The following is a 25888-nucleotide window of genomic DNA, read 5'->3' as shown; positions in this document are numbered from 1 at the left end:
CACACACACACACACACACACACACACAATTATTAGAACTAACAAATGAATTCAGCAAGGTTAAAGATACAAGAATTAATATATAGAAATAAAATGTATTTCTATACTTACAATGAGCAATCTGCAAATTAATTTAAGAAAATCCCATTTATAGTAGCATCAAAAGAACCAAATTCTTATGAAAAAATTTAACCAAAGAAGCATAAACATACTCTGAAAACTACAAAACATCGTTGAAATAAATTAAAGGAGACCTAAGTAAATGGAAAGACATCCTATGTTCATGGATAGGAAGACTTAAAATTGTTAAAATGGCAATACTCTCCAAATTGACCAACAGATTTAATACAGTCTCTATCAAAATTCCAACTTGCTTCTTTGCAGAAATTGACAAAATGAGCCTAAAATTTATACAGAAATACAAAGGGCCCAGAATAGCCAGAAGAACAAAGTTGAAGAACTCATACATTCTGAAGTCAAAACTTACTACAAAGCTACAGTAATCAAGACTATACTGTGCTGGTATAAGGATAGACATATAGATTAATAGAATAGAATTGAGGGTCCAAAAATAAACTCTTACACATACGGTCAACTGATTTTCAACAAGGGTATCAAGACTATCCAATGGCGAAAGAATAGTCTTCTCAACAAACCATCCTGGAACAACTGGATATCCTCATGCCAAAGAAAGAAGTTTGGCTCCTATATCACATGATATACAAAATTTAACTTAAAATGAATCAAAGACTTAAATGTAAGAACTACAACTGTAAATCGCTTAGAAGAAACTATAGTAGTAAATCTTTATAACCTTAGACTAGGCAATTTTTTTAGATATGCCACCAAAAGCACCAGCAACAAAAGAAAAAATAGATAAATTGGACGTCATTAATATTAAAAAGTTTTGTGCTCAAAAGACACATCAATAAGGTGAAAAGACAATCCTTACCATATATGGGGGAGTTGATTCTATCAATATCTTTTTAGTGCAGGTAACAAGAAAGCCCCTTGGGGGAGTGCTGCCCTCTCCTGGGCTCTGTTTGAGTAACCTGTGGGGGTCCTGCGCTCCTGGGAAGCCTAGTTTTGAATCCTACTCTGCATCTACTGGCTGTGTGAACTGAGTGGGTTGCAAGCTCTCTGATGTTCAGCTTCTTCAGCTGTAGAGTGAGGATAATATTTCTGCAGCAGCTACTGTCAATGCCCTGTCCCATGTCCTTTCAGCCCACCTCTGGGCTCACCTCCATCACAGCGGGCTTCCCTTACACACTGCCAGCTTCCCACCTGGAGCCCCTGGGTCTCCTTCTCTGCCACAGGCTTGGCCAGTGCCATGGGAGCTCCCACTGCCCACCTACATCCGTCCGTGGGACAACCTGAGGCACATTCTACATATTTCCTCAGAGGATCCCCAGCAGGATTGAACCCCATTGTTCACAGAGTAACCTGCTCATGAATTCACGCTTTACTGCTTTCCTGCCTTCTCTGTCTGTTTCCCCACATGCCCACTCAGGCTTCCTGGGCTCATCTTCTAAAACATCTCTGCTTCCCAGTTCTTGTCTCATGGTCTGCTTTGGGGGAGCTCCCAGTAAGATAAGTACCTACCCCAAGGCTTGCTGTGGCCATTAAAGCAGAAAAATAAAACCAAACTTGGTAGGATGCTTATGCAAACAGGAGACAGCAAAACAAGCGGGAGTTTAGCCTTTTACCACACCTTATTCACGTCGAAGTTCTCCTGCACTGGAGGATTTGGGCATTTCCCGAGATGGAAAGCTTGTCCCTCAGCTGCTCCGAAGAGTCCAGCCAGGGCAGGAAGCAGCAGCAGCAGAGCTGGGACCATCTTGGAGCTGGGTGGCTGGAGGTGGACCTGGAGTGGGGAGAACAAAGCAGCTGGAGGCGCTCAGATCTCCTGAGGGCACAGAGTCCCCAGAGGAAAATCTCTGGGCTGGCCGGTCCCTCTGTGCACAGCCTCCCACTCAGCCCAACTGAGCCCCTCATCCCCCAGGGTCACCTCAGTCATCAGTGTCACTGTGAGGCCCTCCACCCCTGTGAGCCTCTCTAGCAGCTTTTGTGCCACCATTAGAACACATTCTGCCTGGTATTAGAGTTTGTTGGATTTATTTTGCCAGCTCCCCCTGACCCTACACACCTAATTATGCATTTTCAAGGACGGGCATCGTTTTTGATTCTCCCTGGACTCACGCACAGAACCTCTCAGTGCCAGGTGCAGTAGGTACTTATTGTATGAACAGAAACAATGTGTGTGTATTGGGGATGGGTAGGCAAAGGAGGGAGAGTGAAGCCATCAAGTGAACCATGAGAGAAAAAACCAAAAACAAACCATTCGCTACATTTAGTGCCCTGTGAGATTCATCAAAGAAATGCCTCCCTGACTCCACTTCCCCACCCTGCCCCCATCTGCTTGGCTGTTTACCAACCCAAGAGTAGGCCTGGGAACTTTAACAGGGAGCAGCGTGCTGGGGACTCCAGGGTCACCCTGACTGGATTTGAATTCTGGCTCTACACATACTAAGTATAACTGTGTCCAATGGATGCTTTAGTTTCCTTGGCTATTAAGTGGGAATAATAATCATACCAACCTCATGAAGTTTCATGAGAATTAAATTAGAAAATATAAGGAGAGCATTTAGAGCAGTGTCTGACAGAGAAAATGCTCAATAAATGCTAGTTATTATTATGAAAAGCAGAAGCAAAATATTGTGTTTCCTGAATTTCTTTTCCTTCCTCCCTTCCTTCCTTCCTTCCTTCCTTTGACATGCTGTTGAGGGTATTTTTCATAGATGCTGTACATTTAACCAGAGAAGGACCCGTAGCTGACTTGTAATTGTGCAAAAAGCATTTGAGCCCAGCACCCTTGGGCGTGGAAGCTTCTTTGAGGAGGGGCAATGGGCAGGGGTGAGGGCTGCAGCGCTGTTGACAGGGTAGGAGCCTGGGCTGCTCCCTGCTTCTTTCACTGACTTGCTCTCAGTCTGTTCTCTTCCTTGCAACTCCCTGCCTGTAGCTGCACGGAGCTATTTCCAACGCTTTGACTTTCTCCCTGTGATGAAGAGGACTGAACCAATGCAAGCAAGATGTTCTCAGATCTGAATATTTAAAAGGATGTGTCATAACAGGAATAATTATAACCACTTTCTTATGAATCTCTAAACCTCCAAATAACCTTTAATAATCAATAGCTTTTCTTCTGGAAGTTTTGTTGCCCGTTTTTCAAAAGAACAGTTACCTAATGAGTAAAAGCTGATGCAAGGTTCGGGGGAGGAAGGGTGGTCCCTGAGTCCCTGCCTTGAGCACATCTGCTGTGGGGCCCTTTCCTTAGTCTCTGAGGCTCCACTTCCCGTCAGCCCCTACCACCAGGTAAACAACACTTGTCTTTTAACCTTTTGGGGGATGATGGATGCCAAAATCCAGCCTAAATCCACAAAAATTTGCATTTCTTTCCAAGAGGTTCTTAGAACCACTGAAGTTCTGCTCTTGGCCCCTAGTAGGCTCCAAGCTCAGTGCCTTGCCCAGGAATTGTAAGCCCAGAGGATGGCCACGCATTCTACACGTTCTACAGGCACCCCCTCCCGCAAACTGGACAGGACCTTAGAGGTCATTTATCCAACTCCACCCCTCAGGCGTACAGATGGGAAAGTTGAGGCCCAGAAGGGGCGGAGCGCTGGGACTCGGGGCCCCTTCTCCACTTGTCCATTCTGTCACACCCCTGAGCCATGCTTCCTTCTGTGCCCACCTTCGGTGGCTTCAATAAACACCTACCTCTGTACCTGATAAGTCTCATTTCACCACGTGACAGTCCCACCAAAAGTCAGCTCCCCGTCTTACTCTGACAAATATCTTGTTACAGAATGTTCTATTGTGGGCTGAAACATGTTCTTTAGCTCTGTAGGAGGATTTCAGAGCAAAACTAATTCCCCTTGCCTGCTACTCTTCTAAAGATGCCTCTTTATTGCAGTAGTTTTATTCCTATGATGAAAACTTTTTGTGAGAGAAAGAGTTGATAACATCCATCATTTCTTTGCAGTACCCCTCGCATTCTACTTCACCCAGTGCTTATTGAGCACCTTCTGAGGGTAAATCACATTATTAACATATATCTATGAACTTGGGTATGCATGACTTATTTTTGCATTGTCTCCTGATACTAATGGGAAGACTGTCCTAACGAAGAGAGTTTAAATACTTAAAAAAAGATATAATTTAAATATTATTTTATCTAAATATTAAATAATTAAAAAATAATTCTACTAAGTTATGGTGCATCCACACAGGGCCAGAATTGACTCTCTGGACCACTGCTCACACTCACTGAGCTTCTCCAGGGAGGAGCCCTGGCTTCAGTATTTTACATGTGCATTGAATCTTCACCACACCCTAACTGGAAGTGTCCTGTGCTGACAATTCTCTGTGTACTCAATGAGATTACTTCCTGACAAGCTGTGAAGCCAGAACTTAGGTCAGGTTTCCTAAGAGTCTACACACCTGCATGTTAGCCTGGGCCTGGTGCCTGGTCTCAAGGAGCTGCAGAATATTAAGGACTAGGCTTTTAGATTTCACATGACCAAGAAAAAAATACATTTCCACAAGTAAATGGGTCTTAAAAACCATTTCGCTATTGAATCTAACAAGAAAACGTATCTTCTGAAGAAAATATTTTTGCATTTTCTATTAATTTAATTTAATTTAATAATAATTAATTCTATTAATATTAAATGCATTTTCTATTCACATAGTGCATTCCAATTAACTTTTCGGTCAATTTTACTGTAATGCACAGTGGATAACAACCCCCTGAGAATTCATCTGTCACAGTATTGGTGTATGGAACAATTCCTCATTGTCTCATATAGTATAGAGGGGGGTGCGTAGTGCCAGCAGAACACTTTGAGGTGAGTCAGCACTGCGTTGGCACCCCAGTTCTGGCATTTGTTGGTGGTCTTACCTTAGGCCTGTTGCTTAGGATATCTGAACTTCAGTTTTCTCATCTGAAAAATGGCACTAACAATATCTTCTTTGTAAGGATGCTTATGGAAAAATGAGACTAAGTCTGCAAAGCAACTGGCCAAAGGCCCTCAGTTGTGTTAGTTACTATTTTTAGCTGAAAAGCGGCAATGAAAACTCAAGACGGTCTCTATTTTAAGCATTATTTATCATAAATGAAAATTAATACCACAGTACATACCTTTTTTATCAAGATGAAAGCAGTTTCCACATGCAAAATCATCCAATTTGAGATGCCTTCTCTTGGTGACTGGCTTCTCCCAAGCTATTTTATAAGCTTCTCAGGTCATTGATGTTTAATTTTAATGCATGCCACACCCCCTCCAGTTCAGGAAGGCTGGCCTAAAAGCTTCGCTCTGTATGAAACACAAAGATGGATGTTATGTTCATCTCCCTCCCCCAGTTTCCTTCACAGCTGCTCCCTGAAGAAGAAACAACGAGATATTGTTTGTGTGTGTGTGTGTGAGAGAGAGAGAAAGACAAAGTGCATTTCATTCAAAACATCTTTTTTGCTGTGTGGATTTTCTAATTTAATTTTCTCAGTCAGAATGCACTTTTAAGTTCCAGTAAGATGAGTTGCAACATGTATTCAAACATCTGTTATTTATTTTTCATTTTTGTGTAAATGAAAAAGCAACAGTCACATTTCCTGAAAATGGAGCCTGAATTCCACCCATGTGGTCCCTGGCCTGGAACACGACGCAGGCAACAGAGAGAAGGTTAGCAAACAGAGTTGGCTTTCTGTGTGATCCTGGGCAAGCCACCCACTTCTCTGAGCCTCATTCTCCCCACTGTGAAGGATAGACTGTCATTTCTGTCCCCACCAGAGTTGGGTGTGTAGGGGCTAAAAGCTGAGAACACCAACGGTGTCTTCTGGAGTTCCTCTCTCTTGAGTCTTGGATGACTCTCCCAGCTACATATTCTAGGCAGCTCGTTCTGCTTGGGGTGGGAGTGGGGACGGGGAGCAGATTTAAGCCCGGGGCACTTTTGGTTGGGCCTCGTCTCTCTCTGTGGAATGAACAACTTTGGAAAGACTCTTAGGCGTTGGATTCTGTGCCTTTGTGATAGGCAGAAGGTTTTTTAATTTTTAATTTTATTTTATTGAAGTATAGTTGATTTACAATGTTGTGTTAATTTCTGCTGTACAGCAACTTGGCTCAGTTATAAAAATATATATTCTTTTTCATATTCTTTTCCATTATGGTTTATCATGGATATTGAATATAGTTTCCCCTGCTATACAGTAGGACCTTGTTGTTTATCCATCCTGTATATAACAGTTTGCATCTGCTAATCCTGAACTCCCAGTCCTTCCCTCCTCCATCTCCCCTCCTCCTTGGCAACCCCAAGTCTGTTCTCTATGTCTGTGCGTCTATTTCTGTTTTGTAGATAAATTGGTATTTTAGATTCCACATATAAGTGATATCATATGGTATTTGTCTTTCTCTTTCTGACTTACTTCACTTAGTATGATAATCTCTAGGTCCATCCATGTTGCTGCAAATGGCAGTATTTCATTCTTTGTTATGGCTGAGTAATATTCCATTGTATATATATATACCACACTGGCAGAAGGTGACACATAGATAAGACAGTACTTTTGTACCAGACTTATATTCCTAAATAAAATTCATTCTCAAATTTGTAAGCAATAGAGAGAAATTTACAGCACTAGACCTTTAAACCTTATAACAACAGCAACAAGAGTGAAACCTTAACATACCAAACTTTGAGAGCTCTTTCTTTGGGATGTTCTTTACCTTTTCAGGAAAAGAAGGATTTCTTCTTCCTGTTCAGGGCACTGACTCTGACTGTACTCCTGTAATGCTTTCCCCTCAGAACTCTGCATGGCTCCCTCCTTCGTCCAGGTCTCTGATCTAATGTCCTTCCTTTAAGGGCCTTCCTGACCTTTCAAAAATAGCACTCTTGTCACTATCATTTTACTTGGTTCATTATATCCTCACTATATGTTTACCTGAAATTATATCCGTTATTTATGTTTTTTCTTGCTTGTGGTGTTTTCCCCACTGGGATCTAAGCTCCACAAGTACAGAGAATTTGTCTCATTTTCTTACTGCTGTACCCCTAGTGGCTAGAACACATCAGAAGTGCTCAGTAACTACTTTAAACTGAATGGAAGGGACCTATGTATTCAAAGAATTGACTGAGTATTCTAAGATATGCACAAGGACTAGAGGTAATATTCAAGAGACTTCTATTTGAATTGTTTTCTGGGGAAAGTACTGGCCTGTAACTATTACAATAACTTGTTGCACAGTTTTCCACAAAGCAATATTGCTAAGTTTCCAAATGTGTAAGTTAAGATTGATATATTTATATATTTGAATCCTCAGCATGAAATCAAGAACTGTGGAGCTGAAGGTAGTACTAGTCTAGGAGTCATAGTGTGAGAAAAATCACATTATCTTTCTGGGTCTCAGTTTATTTTTTTCTGCAAGTGTTAGCAAATGATATAATTTAGGGAAATCCTCTTTTTATATGTTCTGGAATGTAGAGACAAGCACAAGTTCGTAAGCATTATAAAACCAATCAGAACTGTGTTCTAAACAAGTCTTTATGTTTAAATTCCAAAATAGCGCAATTTGTTGTAAACAATTAAAATAGTACCAAAATATAGGCCTCAGAAAGTGTGTCTCATAATCCCACACCTCAGAGATTGTTACATTTGCACTTATTCTTCTTGGTAGTCCTAGACAGATCCCAACATAATAACAATAATAGCGACAATATCCAGTGTACTGAAGCTTTCTTGTCTTTATGTAATAATGTATCTCTTGATATCAATTCACATAGATCTACTTCATTCTTTCACTTGCTGTAAAACCTTGTTTTTACATGACAGCACATTTCTTCAAGGGGATGGCCTGTGGTTTTATAGGGAAGTAGTTCTTTAGTTGGGTAATCTTTCATCATGTAGGTAATTGCCTCAGTGGTTTTACCATAAGACCCTCAGGGAAGATGAAATTGTTTTGGTGGACTTTTTGTAGCAAGAAATAGAGAACTATCCCATCTTAAAAAAAAAGTTTCCCAGATGGAAATTTCTCTGTTTATTAATACGTGGTTCTTTCAACTACCAGAGTCATCCTGTATGCCTTTCTAAAGTGATTTTTCTTTTGTCAAGTAAAATGAAGGGGAAACACAACTGTACTTTTCATGTGAACACCCAGATTATGAGTTTTCGATAGCAGGTATTCACTCTTTAAGACTCAGTTCAAAAGTTCCACTCTCTGGTTGTCTTCCTGAATTCTTGCCCACTCCATGCAGTGTTCATCACTCTCTACTTTGTGTTTCCACAGCATCTGTTACTTTGTTCTCAGGCCCATCACACCATGTCAAGCACCACCACTAGGGCCACCGTCTCCTCCTGGAGACTGTCAGATCCTTCAGAGTATGTTTGTCTTTTTGTCCCTGGTAAATTGCCTAATGCCTGGTAGGTAATAAGTGTTTACTAAATGTAATTGGATGATTGAGTGTTTAATTCTCATTATTTTGGGGGATGACCACATACTTCATGATTTATTCAGATGCCCTCTTTCCTCTCCTTCCTGCTCCTTTGTGGCCATTTAGTTTATCACTAGGAGCTGGAACCAGCTGAGAGTTGAATGATGCCAAGCATCTGCTGAACAGCAAGAAAGCAATCAAACTGGTGAAAACTACAACTTGACATGGCATCAGGGAGGAATACGGAACTGGAAGGCAGGAGGCCTGGGTTCTTGTCCTAGCTCTGTTACTAACTCATTTATCCATTCATTCACTCTTTCGACAACAGATATCAAGCACTGCCATGTTCAGGCACTGTTCTAAGTCCTGCAGATATGTAATGGTGAAGAAGAAAGACAAGGTCCTAGCCCTTGTGGGACTTACCATCCAGAATAGAGTCAGACACACAGAGAGGAAAACATATATGAGAGAATAGGGTGATGTGATAGGGAGTGACTGGGTGGGCTACTTCAGTTTTGTGGTCAGGAAGGGCCTCTCTGAGTACTGACATTTCAGTGAGATGTTAATGACAGAAAGGAAACAGTCATTCAAGGATCAGGGGGAAGAGCATTCCAGGAAGAACAGCCAGTGCAAAGGTCCTAGGGTGGGAATAGATTTCAGGTTTTCAAGGGACAGAAAGACCAGTGTGGCTGGAGTGGAGAGATGAGGAGGAAAGTGATTCAAAGTGAGTTTGGAGAGGTAGGCAGAAGCCATGTTACATCTTGCTTTGAGGAATTTAGGTTTTATTTCAAGTACAATGGGAAGCCATGTACTTGTACATTCTACAAGAATTCTACATTCTACATTCTACAAGAATGTGACAAGATTTAGGCTTCCCTGTCAAGTGTGGATTGTAGAATGGTTCCAGATGGATCACCTGGGAAGCTATTGCAGTCATTCAGGTAATGGTGGCTTGGACCACAGTGACTGTGATGAAAATGGAGAGAAGTAGATGAATTTGGAATATGCTTTGGAGATAAAGTGGACAAGATTTGCTGATATATTGAATATAGATAATGAAGAAGAAAGGGAATCAAGACTGACTCCTAGATTTATAGATTGAACAACTGGGTGAATGTTCACGCTAATGACTAAAACTAGGAAGCCTGAGGAAGGAGAAAGTTTGGGAGGAAAACTCGAGCTCTTTCATGGATAAATTATATCTGAGTTGCCTGTTAGACACCCATGTGGAAATGTGAAGATGGAAGTTGGATAGTCAAGTCAAGATTTGGGGAAAAGTCAGGGCTGGAGGCAGAGATTTTGGAATCATAAGCACATAGATCAGTGGTCCCCAACCTTTTTGGCACCAGGGACTGGTTTCCTGGAAGGCAAGTTTTCCATGGACGGGAGGTTGGGGGGATGGTTCAGGCAGTAATACGAGTGATGGGGAGTGATGGGGAGCGATGGGGAGCAATGGGGAGCGGTGGAGAGCAATGGGGAGCAATGAGGAGCAATGGGGAGTGGTGGGGAGCAATGGGGAGCAGTGCAGAGCGATGAGGAGCAATGGGGAGCGGTGGGGAGTGATGGGGAGCGGCAGATGAAGCTTTACTCACTCACCCACCGCTCACCTCCTGCTGTGCGGCCCGGTTCCTAACAGGCTGCAGACCGGTAATGGTCCGAGACCGGGGGGTTGGGGATCCCAGAAGTAGATGGTCTTCAAAGTCATGGGACTCGATGGGGTTACAAAGGGAGAGCACACAGTAATGGGAGAAAAGGATGCTCAGGACAGATCCCTACTACGCTCTAACTTAGAGAGATTGACTAGAGGAGAAGGAGCCAATAAAGGAGACATAAGTAAAGGAGGACAGTGGGCTATCACAGAGCCAAGGGAAGAAAATGTTTTAAGAAGGAGGAAATATCAACTTTTACTGAAAGTTCAAAGAAGATAACGAAGAAGCGGCCCCTGGATTTAGCAAATGGTGGTCACTGGTGACCTTGACAATAGTAGTCTCTGTGGATAATGGGAATAGAAGTCCAATTTGAGTGTGTTGAGGAAGGGATGTGGAAACAGCAACTCAGTTTTGAAGTTGAAGGAAAATAGAGAAATGAGTTTAGTAGCTGACAGGAGACATGGAGGTTGAGGAAGATGCTCAGGGCATGCATATGGGGCTGATCCAGTAGAGGAGGAATATTGACTCTGTAGGAGAGGGAGGTGGAGACTGCAAGAGCAATCCTGAGCAGGAGAGAAGGAGTGGGATCCAGAGCACAGGTGGAGAGGCTGGCTTTTGAGAGGAGCAAGGGTTCTGGGCCCATAGAAACAGGAGGGGATGCAGAGGGGAGGCAACCAGATTCAGGGAGGCGTGTAGATCTGGTGGCAAGAAGATGTGGGGTTTTCTCTTTGTGTGCTGAGAAACTCAACAATTCTGCTCTGATCATGGTAAATGGGTTTCCTTGAACACAGTCACTCTGCTAATGACACCTGCCTTAACACCTGCTTCATTTATTAAGGGACAGAGTGGGGAAGGGGCAGGGTTCAACCTAGGATGAATTGTAATCATAGCTCCTGACTACTGAACACTGCAACACCAGGTCCTGTATAGGTGTTTTCCATATATTAGCTCTAATTGTTACATACCCTGCAAGGCAGGCATTAGTACTAGTCCCATTAGAGGGATGAAAAAACAGAGGTGGGAAGATGTGGTCCTTCAACTTTTCTAAAGTGATGAAGTGAGAATTTAAATCCTAACGTGTAACTCCAAACCCATACTTTTAACCATTATATTCTATTGCCCCAGCAACAGGAAGGGGTGAAAGGGTTCACTGAGAGATTGGCCAGGGGTTTAATACCTTCCAACCTTCTCATCAGAGAAGGATGATACCAACTGCTTACTAATTCCTGAGAAATGTTGAGGCAAGCAGGAGGGCAAGCACCAGGCTCAGAAACTAGTGTTCCAGACTCCTTGACAAAGCCCACCTGAAAGCAGAGGAATTGAACCCATCCATCTAGTCCATCATCCAACACTGTCACCCAACAAATTCCAGGAGCTGGGACATCTGCTACCAGTTACCTCAGTCAACTTACTGTGGCTTTAAGCTTTTCCAGATGTTTGCTGGGAAACAGTCTTTGTCGAGTTTTGTAATCCAAGATAGACTGAGGCCAGTTCTTATGAAGATATACAGGGCCGGCAGGGCCACCTCCAAGCCTTCCAATGGGACCAAAATTCAGGATTTTTTAATACAGAAGCAGTAAGAGCTCTGTTTTGATTTTTTAATTTTCTAAGATAATAAATAGATTGGTGGACAGAGCTCGGGTTTGGGAATAGGGCAATGGGATTCTTGCCTCGGCTCTCTTACCTCTTAGCTGGGTGACTTTGGAGAGTTTCCTGAGCTTTCAGTCCAGGGTTTGACTATCAGGTGTTTGTAATATGGAATCCATGGGTCTCCATGGGAGGTTGATAGAATCCCATTTCAATAAAATTGAATGCTTTTGCGATCCTGTTTTGTTTTACTCATTTATGGACATATTTGCTGAGTTGTCAGTGGGTCCATGGCACAAAAAGGGTAGGAACCTGAGAGAGGATGTCTGGGGTCCCTGCTTGATTCGACATAATTTCCATGAACATACCTTCTGGGAGAGAAATTTCTTTAATGAAGTCCAACTGAGTGTGCAGGAGTGAAGGGCAGTTTCCCAATGCTGGCGAGAGAGGTCAATAAATAGGAGGTGATGGAGCATCACATTTGGGCTGGGGCCCAGGTGACAGAGGGAGAGAGCCAGACTCCAGGCTCTCACATGCTATCTTCATCTGGGTAGAGGGGCTGAACCATCACACACTTAGATGTGTATTTGGGGCACGCCCCCGAGAGGCAGGAGCAGCCTGCAGACTTAGAGTCTCAGGTGCCACGTGCTGCCTTGAGGGAGAAGATAAGAGGGAGGGCGAGGGTGGCAGCAGGAGGAGAACCATGACCTGGCCCATCCTTCTACCTCTGTGTTACTTTTGCTCCTGTAACACAGTTTCCGATAATAAAGTGATGGTAGAACAAATAGAGAGTTTTCACTGACTGACAGCTCTCGGGTACTAGACACTTGTTATGCTGGGTACTCTACATATATTATCTCCTTTAAGCCAAGAGCAACCATGAAAGGTAGATATAATTATATCCATTTCGTGGAGCAGAGAACTTGCTCACAGGTTAGTACTTGCCCCACATGGTGCAGCGAGTGGCTGGACTGGGATTCATAACCACTTCTGAATTCATCTTCTCGTGAATGGGAGCTATTGGCCAGTCTCTTGGTCCAAGGAAGTCCCTCTTACAATGGGACATGCCCCAATTTGAAGAACAGGATTTCTATGTCTCCATCTAAGTCTTTAAGAAAATGACCATGTGATTTATTATGCACTTTGTCAAAAGTGTATTGTTGTACTGTGTCTGGAGTTTTGTGTTTGGCCTTGGAGCCTCCTTTTAAGTTTTCTGAAATACAAGTTGGTCCTCATTACAGCGATGAAGAGAGTATTATTGGATTTGAGAGCCACAGCATACTCCATTAAGAATGGCAAGTGGTTTTCCATGGGCTACATCTCCTGGAGGGAGCAAGTGGGTGTGGGGGAGAGGAGGTGACTGAGAACCACAGATTTCATTGGTTTCTGGATTTGGGTGGAGACTGTAGAGTAGATCTGTTACTGACTCGAGAATACATCAATGCATCCCTTGGTCTTACATGCTTTGCATGGGGTCTAAGAGCCTCTATTTTAGAATTATTGATGGAGTGAACTATTATAGTATTCTTTTGTGCTTTTTTCCCAAATGTCTTGTGTTAGTGACTCTTCCTTAGTCCAGTGGTCCTTAACTCTGGTCACATATACCTGGGGTGCATTTAATAAGACTGATTCCTGGGCCCTATCTCCAAAGATTCTGACTTAATAGATCTGTGTGAGGGCCTAGGCATCAGTAACTGTTAAAAGCTCTGCCAACATAGAAAACAAACTTATGTTACCAAAGGGGAAAGCAGCGGAGGAATAAATTAGGAGTTTGAGATTACCAGATACAAACTACCATATATAAAATAGATAAACAAGGTCCTACTGTGTAGCACAGGGAACTATATTCAATATCCTGTAATAAACCATAATAGAAAAGAATATGAAAAGGAATATATATATCTATATCTGAATCACTTTGCTGTACACCACAAACTAACACAACATGGTAAATCAACTATACTTCAATAAAAAATAAAAATAAGAAAATAAAAGCTCTGCCAACGATTTCAATGTGCAGGGAGGTGAGAACCACTGAGTCATTGTCTTGCTTGCCTTTGGCCATCCTGCTTGCTGCTCCCTTACCTGGAAGACCCCCCCTGCCCTCTTCACCTGGTCAACCCTTGCTGGTCCTCCAGGAACACTGAAACGCTGGTTGGGCTCTGTGGCCTCCTCTGTACTCCCAGGACTGTTTGCAAAATCTCTCTCTAACACATCCCCCAGTGTTCTAGTGTGTGGTTTGTCTGTCTTCCCTACAGGGCTGTACGTGGGAAGGGATGTGGCCTTATTTCTTTGAAGCTCCAGCTTCCAGCACGGTGCCTGGCACAAAGTAGGAGCTTGGTAAATGTTTGTTGAATAAGTGAGGGCATGAAAATATTTGGAGGGAAAGAATCAGAAATGTGGCCAGACATGTCTGGTCCTTTTCCGTTCTCTGGGGGCCCTGAAGACACATCAGGAGAGCTTAGGATGAGTGTGATTGGAGAGGCCTAAGGCTGCATGTGAACCTGACGTTCAGAAATACATGTATCTGGTTTTTAAAAAGGTCTCCCACACCTTGTCATAATATATACCACAACAAATATTGAAGTCTCAGGGGTTCAGCTCCAGCTACCCCTGTGTAGCTGTCACTCAGCCCATAGCGTCTGCTCGGCTTATGAGTCAAGCTGCCTCTTTGTCCTTTACAGAGATGTTGGTTCTATCTCAGAGCAACAAAGAAAACATTCTGACTGTGAGAGAATGGCTTTCAGGGTTTTCCTGACGCAGCCCTGGAGAGAAGACACTTTTATTTCTATCTGTTCAGTGGGGACCAGTAGAGGCACGGGTGTGTCCATGGCCTTCAGTCATGACATTCACATAAAGACACCGCTGGCAGAGCCTCCTTGGGGTGGGCACTCTGAGGTTTTCAGGTGGGATAGTCTGATCTTTAATGAAAATAGAGAGGGATGAGGAGGAGGAGAAAGCTCTTTCTATTAAGAACCTACCCAGGGCTTCCCTGGTGGTGCAGTAGTTGAGAGTCCGCCTGCGGATGCAGGGGACACGGGTTCGTGCCCTGGTCCAGGAAGATCCCACATGCCGCGGAGCGGCTGGGCCCGTGAACCATGGCCGCTGGACCTGCACGTCCGGAGCCTGTGCTCCGCAACAGGAGAGGCCACCACAGTGAGAGGCCCGCGTACCGCAAAAAAAAAAAAAAAAAAACCTACCCAGTGGCACTCAAATGCTATTCCAGAGACTCTGTGTGTTTATTCGTCTACTCCTTACAGTAACCCCATGAAGTAGATATTGTCTCTATATTATTTTTACCTTTGAGTCACTTTTCTTCAATACCTACATACTCTGTCTCCAAATATTCTCCACCCAGCCTCCTAAATTTCTATTTCATCCCTTCTCTGTTTCCCCAGTGGCAATACCTTACCTCAGGCTGCCATCTAATTTGACGTGAGAAGGTTCAAGTGTCACTAAGCTCATACCATATGTCACAACCATAGTGGGAGCTGCATTTGGACTTGGGTCTTGGAGTAAAGGGACTTCCTCTGTTGAGTCAATGATTCTGAGACTTACCAAGATTCCCTTGAGGTTTCTGACTAATCCCCTTAGACTTCCTTCTGTCTCCCCCACCCCAGGCCTAAATCTTTGACCTGTTCTCATAAATCAATAATTTATTAATTTAACAAATGTTTACGGAGCACGTCGTAAGGACTAGTCATTTTGCTAGGCACCAGGAAGATGAGGTGTACAAGATCAAATCCCTGTCCTTGTGGACTTTGCTATTCTGACTTCTTTCCCCTCTGAGTAGTTGCTCTGGTCACTTGTTTCTCAGCTTCCCTCACCTGGATTAGTGACCTTTGTAGCAGAAGCTGAACATGGCCATTAACCAGACAAACTCCTGAAGACTCAGGATCTCTGCACCCTGCTGTGAGGGGCCCTGGGCAGCTCTGTTCTGCCTGTCCAGGGGCTGCAAATTGTCTCTTACCTTCCCCTCCCACAGCCATATCCACTCGAGAGATGGGCAAAGCTTAGGTAATCTTAGCATCTCAGGGCTCAGCCTTGCAGGTACCACTCTGGGTAACTTGGGACCACAGGGGACCCTAGTCTCCAGGAAAAGAAGGCTGTTGACCTGTCAGCCAGAAATCCTTTTATCTTTGGTGTCATGAACTCTCAAGTAAACATGCCTTATATACATTTTGCCCTAAATGATCCAATGTCTGCTTTCCTAGCACATTCTATGTCTTTGGACTGGGCTGCTTTGATGTAGTTAGAATAACAAAAATTTAGGAAAACAAACTCAACTTTTAAAAGAAAAATATGTGAACGAAAGAGTTGGTTCATCAAATCTGCTTCAAATAGGGAGATTTCAATCATGACCAGAAGGCCCATGATTTTCTTAAAAGGGTCAAGGAAGGGCTCCCCTGAAGAAAGTCTGCTGGGCCTGAAGGAAGGTCCCACCTCACAACCCTAAGGGATGAACACACACACTTTGCCTTTTTTCTCTACATTTGGCCTGAGATGATCTTCAGGTTGTCATAACTATTCCAGGTTGAGAATTTCACTTCATTGAGATTCACCCTAACTCACTCAAAAGAACCCAACAGACGGTATAAAGATTTCGGCATCAACCTAATTCACCCCCTCCCCTTTTCTCCCACTAGCCAGGGCTCAGAGATGTGGAATTTTCCAGAAGCTGGTGCTTCCAGTTGAGGGGAAGTGACTGGATTTCCCAGGACCTTCCAACTTCAGGAGGGTTATTTGAAAAGATATCCATGGCCTGCTTAGGGAATAATTACAAGTTGTAGTGTGGGGATGTGCTTGGGCAGGGATGGCTTCAACTGAGGCCCTGAGGGACTGAGTTTGAAACAGGGTAGAAGGAAAAATTTAAAAAAACAACAACCAAAAAACAAAAAACCAAACAATGGTACAAAGGAAGCACTGTTCCCATGAACAGATGGAGTGGCGGGGTCAGCTGAGCCCAGGTCGCTGTACCAGGCCTCCCATAGCATTTGTGCTGGGCTGGGAGGAAGCACATCTCTGGTCCAGGGACAGAGTGGGCCAAGGAAATGGCCCAGGGGATAAATGGCTACATTAGGACGTCCTGCAGAGCAGAGGGATACCCTTAGGACTTTAGATTGGAAAACTGGATAAATGGAGGGGAATTTCTAGCTCTACTATAGGAGTCCTGCTGTGTAGACTGCCAAATAGAATAATGCAAGTGGCATAGTGAACATTCTGGCTTGAAATATACAGCTTAACTGCTACCTGTTCAGATTAACCAGATAACTGCCAGATCTTCAAGTCCCACAGGGATCGGTGGACACAGGCATAGGAGGCTGCCTTTAGACATGCAGCTGCTTCTAACATATGTGATACACGCAGACATGTGGTTATTCTGTATGCTCTTTAAGGCCTCTTCCTTTCCTGAGCATCTAAAATTTTAGAAACCTACAGCTAAACATGTTAGGGATGAGTCATGCTGTGAATGGTCACTGGGTGGACAGCAGAGGGAAGGAAGGATTCATGTGACCAACCTTGTCCTCCATGATACTAGACCCTACTCAGATCCCTGAGAGTGTCAGGGATGAGGGAGTTTGTAGTCTCCTCTCAATGATGTTGTAGCCAACTAAGGTTTATCCTATTTTGTGTATCTTGACAGGCCATTATTATTTACAGCCAAGAATCAGTGAGAATCTCCATAACAGCTCAGTTAAAGAATCCTCTTCACGTTAGGGCTTCTGGAAAAAGCACAGGTCTGTGAATCAAGACAGAAGGGTTCTAGGCCCAGCTTTGTCATCAATCTGTGGCTGACTTTGGCAAGGAACTTCCTCTGCCCAGATCAAAGTTCATCCTTTCTTGCCACTAACGTTCTATGACTGTGATTTGGTACCTAGTATGGGAAGAAGACAAGACCCCAGGCAGGTCAGGGGAGTCAGAAAGGGAAGTTGGGGGAAGGTTGTATTAGCTTAGGAACCATTAAAATCCTTGGATCCCTACATAACTCTGCTTGCATCTTTTAAGTCCACTGGCCTCACTCTACTTCCCAAAATGTCAGCTCTGATCAGGGCCTGTGGGCTTCCTCAGAAGCACCAAGACTCACGGGGTCCCCATTTCTTTTATGCACCCACCATGGGGGTAGAGAGTCAGAGAGATAGGCTGTGAGGTGAGAAAGGAGGCCATGTGGAGAGTGCAGATGGGGAAGATGCTTCCATTTTGAAACCATTTGCTGCAGGCCCTCCAGCTTCAGCACCAGGAGAGGACTATAGTCATGGATGAATAGCTTATGCTGTTGTCTTAGATGAAACTGTTTATATGAAACAGGAAATGCAAACACAGTTTCTGTTTTTCTGCACTGCATTTCTCTGATGGGGATAATAATAGTTGTGCAACCCAGAGTGTGGTTATTAAACCCATCCTATGGTCACAAAGAAGCTGTGAGAAAGCCAACAGGCACAGACTCCCCAAGGCAGGATTTGGAGATTTTGCAAATTTCAAACTATTTTCCTGATGAACTGTAGTAACCCACCACGAGACAGAAGAGATGGAGTCGAACTCCAAGTACATTTTGTCCTCACAGAGTTTGTTTTAACACCAGAATTTCTTCTGTGTGTTTTTCTCATGGTCTTACCTCTATGAACTTGTTTAGCACTCAGTCTAGTGGACACTTGGTGATTATGAAAGTCTCCAGCACAAAATAAGGGGTTGAGAATGGGAACATTCCAGGATTCCATGGGTTAGTTTATTTTCAGGACCCAAATGGTCTGGTTGGTTCTTCCACCAAATTGAAGAACTGATTATTTGAGGAGGGTTTATCATAGATATATTAATTATATATCTATGTGATTGTGTGTGGCTGAGAGCTGAGGTCCTTGGACTCCAGGAGAAAGGCAGACTCTTTATGATAAGTCTCTAGTGGTCAGATCAGAACCAGCCTTGCGAAGTTAGTGAGAGCCCTGAGCTGATCTGGAGAGCGTAGAACGAAGTGCCTGGCTGATTTTGGACAAGCGTTCTTTGTGGGAAAAAGAGGTCACTCTCTCATCTAGTGCAAACCAAACCTGGGACACAGACATGTACATACAGCGTTCCTGTAATTCTCTCCGTCCAAGAGGACTGCTCCTTTCCCTTCCACATGCTTCTCAGGCAGCCAGTTTCCCTTTGCTGACTCTCCCTCTGTCTCCATCCTTCACACCCTTCCCAAGACTGCCCTTGATGCTCATTTCACCCACTTTTGCCTGGATACAAATGATGGGAGATGGCAGTGAGCTTGTCCTCTATCCAATCCTTCAGTCCTCAGGAGGGCCCTGGGCCTTGCTTGGCTGAAGCACCAAACCTGGGGATAAAATAAGGAAGAAGTCTGAGAGAAGAGGAGAAGCAGAGGAAGACCAGGGCTGTGACCTGGGGACAGAAGTGAGTTTTCCTCTTATTGACTCACCTCTACCAAGAATTAGGGCAGAAGGAAACATAAAATTTAGCTCTCCAAAGTCTAGAATGATCTTAATCTTACATACCCACTTTACTGAGGACACCTCTAGTGATTTGTTTGGAGATATTTGGGTGAAGAAACTTTGATACTTTTTTATTGTCAATGGGTTTTAACCTGCTATGAAAATAGGGATGAATCATAAAACTTGGTCCTCAAATATGCCCCGGTTATAATTTTTTTAAAATAAATTTATTTTATTTTTGGCTGCGTTGGGTCTTCATTGCTGCGCGCGGACTTCTCATTGCAATGGCTTCTCTTCTTTTATTTTTTGCGGTACGCGGGCCTCTCACTGTTGTGGCCTCTCCCGCTGCGGAGCACAGGCTCTGGATGCGCAGGCTCAGTGGCCATGGCTCACGGGCCAAGCCGCTCCATGGCATGTGGGATCTTCCCAGACCGGGGCATGAACCCATGTCCCCTGCATCGGCAGGCGGATTCTTAACCACTGTGCCACCCGGGAAGCCCATGCCCTGGTTTGAATTTAAAGCCAAGTATTCAGTTCAGTTTACTTTTCTGTTTTTTTTTCTTTCATTATACTGCTTATTAAATCCATGACACAGTGGTAATGACATTTTTCATGTCCACTGACACCACTTATTGACATCTTTTCTTTTCTTTTTCTTAGAACATCTTAAAATTTTAATCCTATCTTTACAGGTTACCTAGACCACTTTTGATTATGAAAACTGTAGAAAATTAGTAACTGCCACAAGCGGATGCTGGGCGGTGGCATATGTCGATCTTCCACAGAGTCCTGCTTTTTGGGATATCTGAATGCACTGCTCAGGGTCTCTGCTCACACGCTGGAATCAGTTGTGGCAGATTTTAGTCCACAGGTCGCTTTTCCCCATATTTCTTTGTAAACTCTTCAACGTTCTTACAGAATTTTTTACTGTCCTTGTGCTGGGGGGTTCATTTGGTTGGTTTTGGTTGCTGGCTTCCAGTTTTCAGCACTAATTACCAGCAGACAGACCTGCCCCTTTTCATCCATGTCCCGGGTGATAGATCTTTGACTTAAATGTGATCTTTGGTAGCTTGAATGGGTAGTCTGCTGGAAAGTTGATTTCGATTCTGAAGGCCCCCTTATCAATATGGAGGGTTGTCAGGAACCATAAGCCCTTGCCAGGTCAACAAAGTAGCTTCATCAACGTAGATGTAAAGGAAGGTTTTCGTCTCACATTTGAGGATGTCTTCAAGCCCCTTCATAAGCCTCCTGCTGGCTGCCATCTTCAATCTGGTGCTGCTGCTGGCACCTTGACATCTTTTCTTTAATATTTAGGTCTGTAATTCTGCAGATACCACACATAATAAATGGAAAGTTATCTCATTTTCTTTATTTCATTTTTTGTGGACAAATAGAGAGTCTTTTAGTTTATATCAGGTATAAAGATCAAAGAAAGTCTAATTCAAGTTGAAAACCAACAACATTTGGCTGATCATAAACTTTCCCAGGGTGTTACATCTAGAAGAAATTCAGTACCAAGTACAAGTACCATATTGTTGCTATATCACAGGTATCTCACATATCAATGATATTGTAGCTTAGAAGCAGCATCTACACTTTAAGTTGCTCATGCTGAGATGTAAGATGCTGCTGGCAATATTTATTTTGAAAACATACAAACAATAGTTCTCTTTTTCATTGCTCCAGTTACCCTTAGTTATAGTACTTAAAAGTACTTTTATACTGTTTTGTGTGTGTGATTATAGAAGTAATTCATGTTCAAAAAAAGTGGAAAACACAGGAAAGCACAAAGAAGAAAAGCATATGAAAGCCAGTAATTCCACCAGCCAGAGAGAACCATGGTTACCATTTGGTATTTCTGATATATAGGGATAGGGTTGTAGAAGAGTTATAGAGAGGAGGCATGTATCTTTTGAAACAAAAATGAGATCATATGAGGGGCAGGGAGACAAAAAGGTGAAAGAGATGCTCCAATTGCATCAGAGTTCATGTGAGACCTTCCGACAGAGACCTTCCAACAGAGAAGTGGAATATTTGAGCTAAACCTTGAGCCCTCCCAGGACTAATTTCTAGGAGCCTGCCTAAGGGTATAGCCTGGTTGTAATTGAATGACTCTGGCCCTGGGGTATCTGTGGCCTGTCAGGCTTCACGGCAGGTCAAGGCCACTTCTAGGATTTACTCTGCTTTGTAGCTTCCCACCTGGACCTGGAGAAGGCTGTGAAGAAAATGTTTCTAACTCACTTTTCCTCTCCCCTCTCGTCGCCCTTAGCCAGGATCCTTGGCTCTTAGTAGCCAAGCTTCTCTACAACTGATATATCATTTATGATATTTGCTCCACTGTCACTACAACGATTTTATATTTTGCTCTCTTGAGATATGTTGTAAGAGAAGGAAATACGGTTTTGCCTTTGTTTCACATCATGCCCATTTATGCTAAATGTATAAAATGGCTCCTCATGCATTTCCCACACCCTGGACCAAAGAAAAATTTTCATTCTGTTGTGTCTTCTAGTGACTCCACACAAGTCCTTTTGACTTTGGGCCGGAACCATTCAATGTTCGTTCCACAAAATTTTCTCAAGCACCCACATGGGCCAGGTACCATTCCATGTATTGGGGATATAGCAATGAATGCAACCTGCAAAAATCCCATCCCTCACAGAGTGCTCATTCTGGTGAGACCAGATGGCCAAATGCCTCTTGCTGCCATGCCAGCTCATTCAATCATTCATTTGTTCAAGCATTCATTCATTCAGGCAGTCCTTCAACAAACAGTGAGTGCCTACTATAGTGGCTTTGTAATGTGTTAACTTGGCTAGGCTACATTACACTTTCCTTTCCTTCATGTTTTTGGATAGGGTGGGCCACCAGAAGGATTCTCATGTGAGATGTGGAGGGTGGAAGTGAAGCAGCAGTCATTTTGTAGCTCACACATATGGTCGTGTATCTGCTGGCCCACCTCCTCTGCATGAAGCAGTGACCAAGCCCATATCTGCCCTCACCTCCCCTAGGTCCTCCCTCAGCTTCCCTGACCCCTGGGCAGCTGTGGGCATTTACACCCACGATGACAGGTGCCTTTGTTTGACCCGTCAGCTCTGTTAGCTCCTATGTACTCTCCTCCACTCTCCAAAGACTCAATCCTGACAAAGCTGGCATTGCTTACCCTCCACTCTACTTCACCCTGCATTTCACTTTTAATTAGCTAAGGAAATTTATTTAAATTTGTTAAACTTATTTAAAATTAATTAGCTAAGTGATATATCACTTATTATGTACATTCTACTTTATTTATCCATTCAACAAATGTTCTAACAAGATTCTCCTACATGGCAGGCACTCTGCTAGGTGCTGGGGGTACATTGGAGAGCAGAACAGATGTGGTCTCTGCCCTCATAGAGCTTACAGCCCAGCAGGGGAGGACAGACCAAAAATTCAAGTAAACAAACAAAACTTGATTTTAAAAATGAGTGGGGCTGTATAAATAGAGAAAGGTAAGCCAGGGTGGACAGGAGGGTAGGACCTATTCCAGATAAGATAGATGGGGAAGGCCTTTGTATCCAAATGCATTTTTAAATATTAGAAAGTCAAAAGGATATGGACCCATCAAGAAAGCAGTTTTTGTTAGAAGTGTTCATCCGTTTGAAAAATACTCCACAGTGGTTAAATTTCTTAAGAAGAAATATGAGTAGAGATGGAAAGCTAGCAGTTTGAGAGACCCAGGTTCAGGAGGAAAGAGACAGTCATACAAGTTCACTGGGAGAACAGGAGATGGTGAGTCATCTTTTTCTTTCCTTTTCATCTGATGTTGAAAGGGGGAAATATATGGAAAGGAAGTCCTTCATTCTAACAGAGACGATTTACTAAGAATGAGTTATTGAGAGTGAGTCCAGGCTGTGGCATTAAAAACCTCTCCATTAAGATAGTAGTCAGGGGAAGGGATGGGACACAAGGTGGACCCTGAGAGAATATGCAGCACATGCTTGCAACAAACAACTGGGGTGTGTGTGTGTGTGTGTGTGTTTGTGTGTGTGTGTGTGATATGATGCACTTTTTCCTTGACAGAAAATCTTCTAGATTAGTCCATTCTGGGGAAACAAGTGGGGTGATGGCTCTGCATTTTCTTTGACGCTGCCCAAGAACCCAGGATGAAGCCACTCAGACTGGCTGTGAACACTAGGTATTACCTGAGTTGGAAATGCTACCCAGTTAGGGTCACTTCCCTGGTCAGGGCTTCCCAGTGATCCTGGAATAAGTCACATCTGTCACCAGAGGGTAAGGGTCATGACTTTAATCCTTTTGTATTCCCTCAGCGTGCTAAGCAATGTGCTATGCCCCCAGCAGGAGAATCGGTACTTATTGATGCCTTTATACAAAAGCTTCCCACCTGAGCCAAGTCAACTTTTAAAGCTTTTAGGGACTTCTCTGGTGGCACAGTGGTTAAGAATCCGCCTGTCAACGCGTGGGACATGGGTTCGAGCCCTGGTCCGGGAAGATCCCACATGCTGCGGAGCAGCTAAGCCCATGCGCTACAACTATTGAGCCTGCGCTCTAGAGCCCGTGAGCCAAACTACTGAGCCTGCGTGCCACAACTACTGAAGCCGGAGCGCCTAGAGCCCGTGCTCCACAACAAGAGGAGCCACCGCAGTGAGAAGCCCGCGCACTGCAACGAAGAGTAGCCCCCGCTCGCCGCAACTAGAGAAAGTCCGCGCACAGCAACAATGACCCAACGCAGCCAAAAATAAATAAATAAATAAATTTTAGAAAAAAAAAAAAAAAAGCTTTTAAAGGTTTGGGCCTGAAGTGTGGACTCAGGACACAGAGACCCCAGCAGGGAACTAGTGGTCTTCTAATGTTTCTCATGATGTTTCCAGGTAAAGTTACTGGTTTTGGATCCAGAGGAATGATGCTCCTCATGTTTGGAATTCTACAGAGGAGAGGAAGAACTCAAACAAAAAGCTAGGAGAGGAGCCAATGTGATGAGGAAGAGATTAAAGCCCCTTTCTTCTCAAATGAGGACATTGCTTTCAAAACAAGGATGAACACTGTGCTGGGAAATTTCAAGTTCTCCTTACTGTTTTGCTCTCAGGGCAATTTTAGTAAATAAAGCCCCACTGTTATTCACTGGATTTTCCAGATTTGCTTTAAGCTCCTTTAGCTTGGTGGTGGCAGGCTGATAGGTTATAAAGAAAACACAGCAAGAGAAATCCAGGTTACAATATTTATTTAAAAGTTAGTGCCTTTGAGGTTACCATTTGATTCAGCCTCTGCATATCTTTCCATATACTCTATTATTCCTGAACTCACTTTACCTATATGTCCTCAAAATACCCATGAATATCCACTCCTTCCTAGATGGCATTAAATTTCATTTTAGATTTTAAAAAAGAAAAAAAGTGCCTTGTCCTGGAATCTGACATTTTCTTCATGGGTCAGAATACCCAGAGTTTCTGTGGTTCATCAACACCAGGGAGACTAAGCACCAAACATTTCACAGATTTCTGTTATAAAGATTTTTACAAACATGGACCCGTGCAAAGGCTCAGTTGTCACCTCTAAAGACAATGGTGTTCCTCAGCCTTACTGTCTGGCCCTGATTAGCACATATGACATAAATAGTATAGCCTCTGGTGTGACCTTGTCACAAAATTCACTCACCTTGGCTATTCGTGGCCTTTACCTGACATAAAACAAATGACCTGTCACTGATCAAGTGAACAAAAGAAATCATAAAAATTCAAGCAAAAGGGGAAAAAATATATGCACATGTAAAGTTTTAACCTAAGGTCACCCAGCCTAAAGCTCTCAGCCAGAAAATGTGTCACCATCTTTCTTCCCACAAGGCATTACTGGGTGGAAAACACATAAGCATCATCAGTAGAGTCTGCCCTGGGATAGCCGTCTCACAGTTCTGATAGAGGAACAACAGCCTGAGACCCCGTCTCCAGCACCAGGCATGCCTGTGACCTGGCTTCCATCTTGCACTCAGAGGCCAAGGCCTGGATTCATCACCCCTCACTGCAGCAGGAGCTCAAGGAGGTTCTGCTCAAAATTCAATGTTTATTGCTTGAAGCACTTTTAAAGTCCTTTGTTATCCAAAGCCTTTCCCTTGAGCCTTGGAGAGGATTACAAAGTAATGTTTTCTTCCTTCAGCTTATTTCTTAGGAAATTGCCTTCAGACCTGCCAAAGTCACAAAGAGATGCAGGATTTCATTGGTGCCTTCATACATGGAACATTTGGTCATCCCTCATGATTTTTTCCCTCCTATTTCCTGAAGAGAAAACAGAAGATCTGGGAAAGAGGGGCTACCTGCCTCTGGTCTCTTGGCTGCCCTGGTAGGAAGAGTCCAAGTGACGGTTCCAGGAATGAGGCTGGGACTGTGGGCAGATCCATACCTGTTGCTTCACCTTCTCATTTCACAGTGTGTGGCCCGCTGTCAGGTGAGGGCCACACTCCTTCTGTCCAGGTGCTTTGCCTTCACCTTGTTTTGTTACCACATCTTCCCTTATTTTCTGCCTTTCTTCCATCCATATATCATAAATCCATTCACTATCCATCCATCCACCCATCCTTTTACCCATTCTTCCCAAACTGATGACTTCCTATGTGCCAGGCTTTGTGCTAGACGCTGACTCTGAAGAGGAGTGAGAATGATTCCTGCCCCCAATCTTGTGGGAGAGGCATATGCAAATATGTTATACATATTTAGCATATGTAAACAACTCTAATATGGTGCAGAGGTTGAG

The 25888-nt window shown here is 43.6% G+C and overlaps 1 protein-coding gene and 1 pseudogene across 3 annotated transcripts in view; both read right to left on the bottom strand.

Moving 5' to 3' along the window:
• APOD (apolipoprotein D) overlaps positions 1-25888 on the bottom strand; it is an 83250-nt gene that overhangs the window by 9242 nt on the left and 48120 nt on the right. For both annotated transcript variants that reach the window (XM_079704288.1, XM_079704289.1), the window contains exons 2-4: positions 18926-19029; positions 5198-5372; positions 1712-1864 (exon numbers count right to left, since the gene is read on the bottom strand). In XM_079704288.1, coding sequence (XP_079560414.1) covers positions 1712-1864; positions 5198-5239 — 195 coding nt within the window. In that variant the 5' untranslated portion in view covers positions 5240-5372; positions 18926-19029. The remainder of the gene's footprint in view (positions 1-1711; positions 1865-5197; positions 5373-18925; positions 19030-25888) is intronic.
• Positions 19154-25888, bottom strand: part of LOC307053046 (ubiquitin-conjugating enzyme E2 L3-like) — a 40399-nt pseudogene continuing 33664 nt past the window's right edge. Inside the window, exon 2 of the transcript XR_013811543.1 lies at positions 19154-20468. The product of XR_013811543.1 is annotated as a ubiquitin-conjugating enzyme E2 L3-like (transcript). The remainder of the gene's footprint in view (positions 20469-25888) is intronic.

This window comes from Hyperoodon ampullatus (assembly GCF_949752795.1).
Source record: "Hyperoodon ampullatus genome assembly, chromosome: 5".
Lineage (NCBI taxonomy): Eukaryota > Metazoa > Chordata > Mammalia > Artiodactyla > Ziphiidae > Hyperoodon > Hyperoodon ampullatus.
Note: the sequence above shows the minus strand (reverse complement) of the source record. Positions and strands in the feature narration are given on the sequence as shown.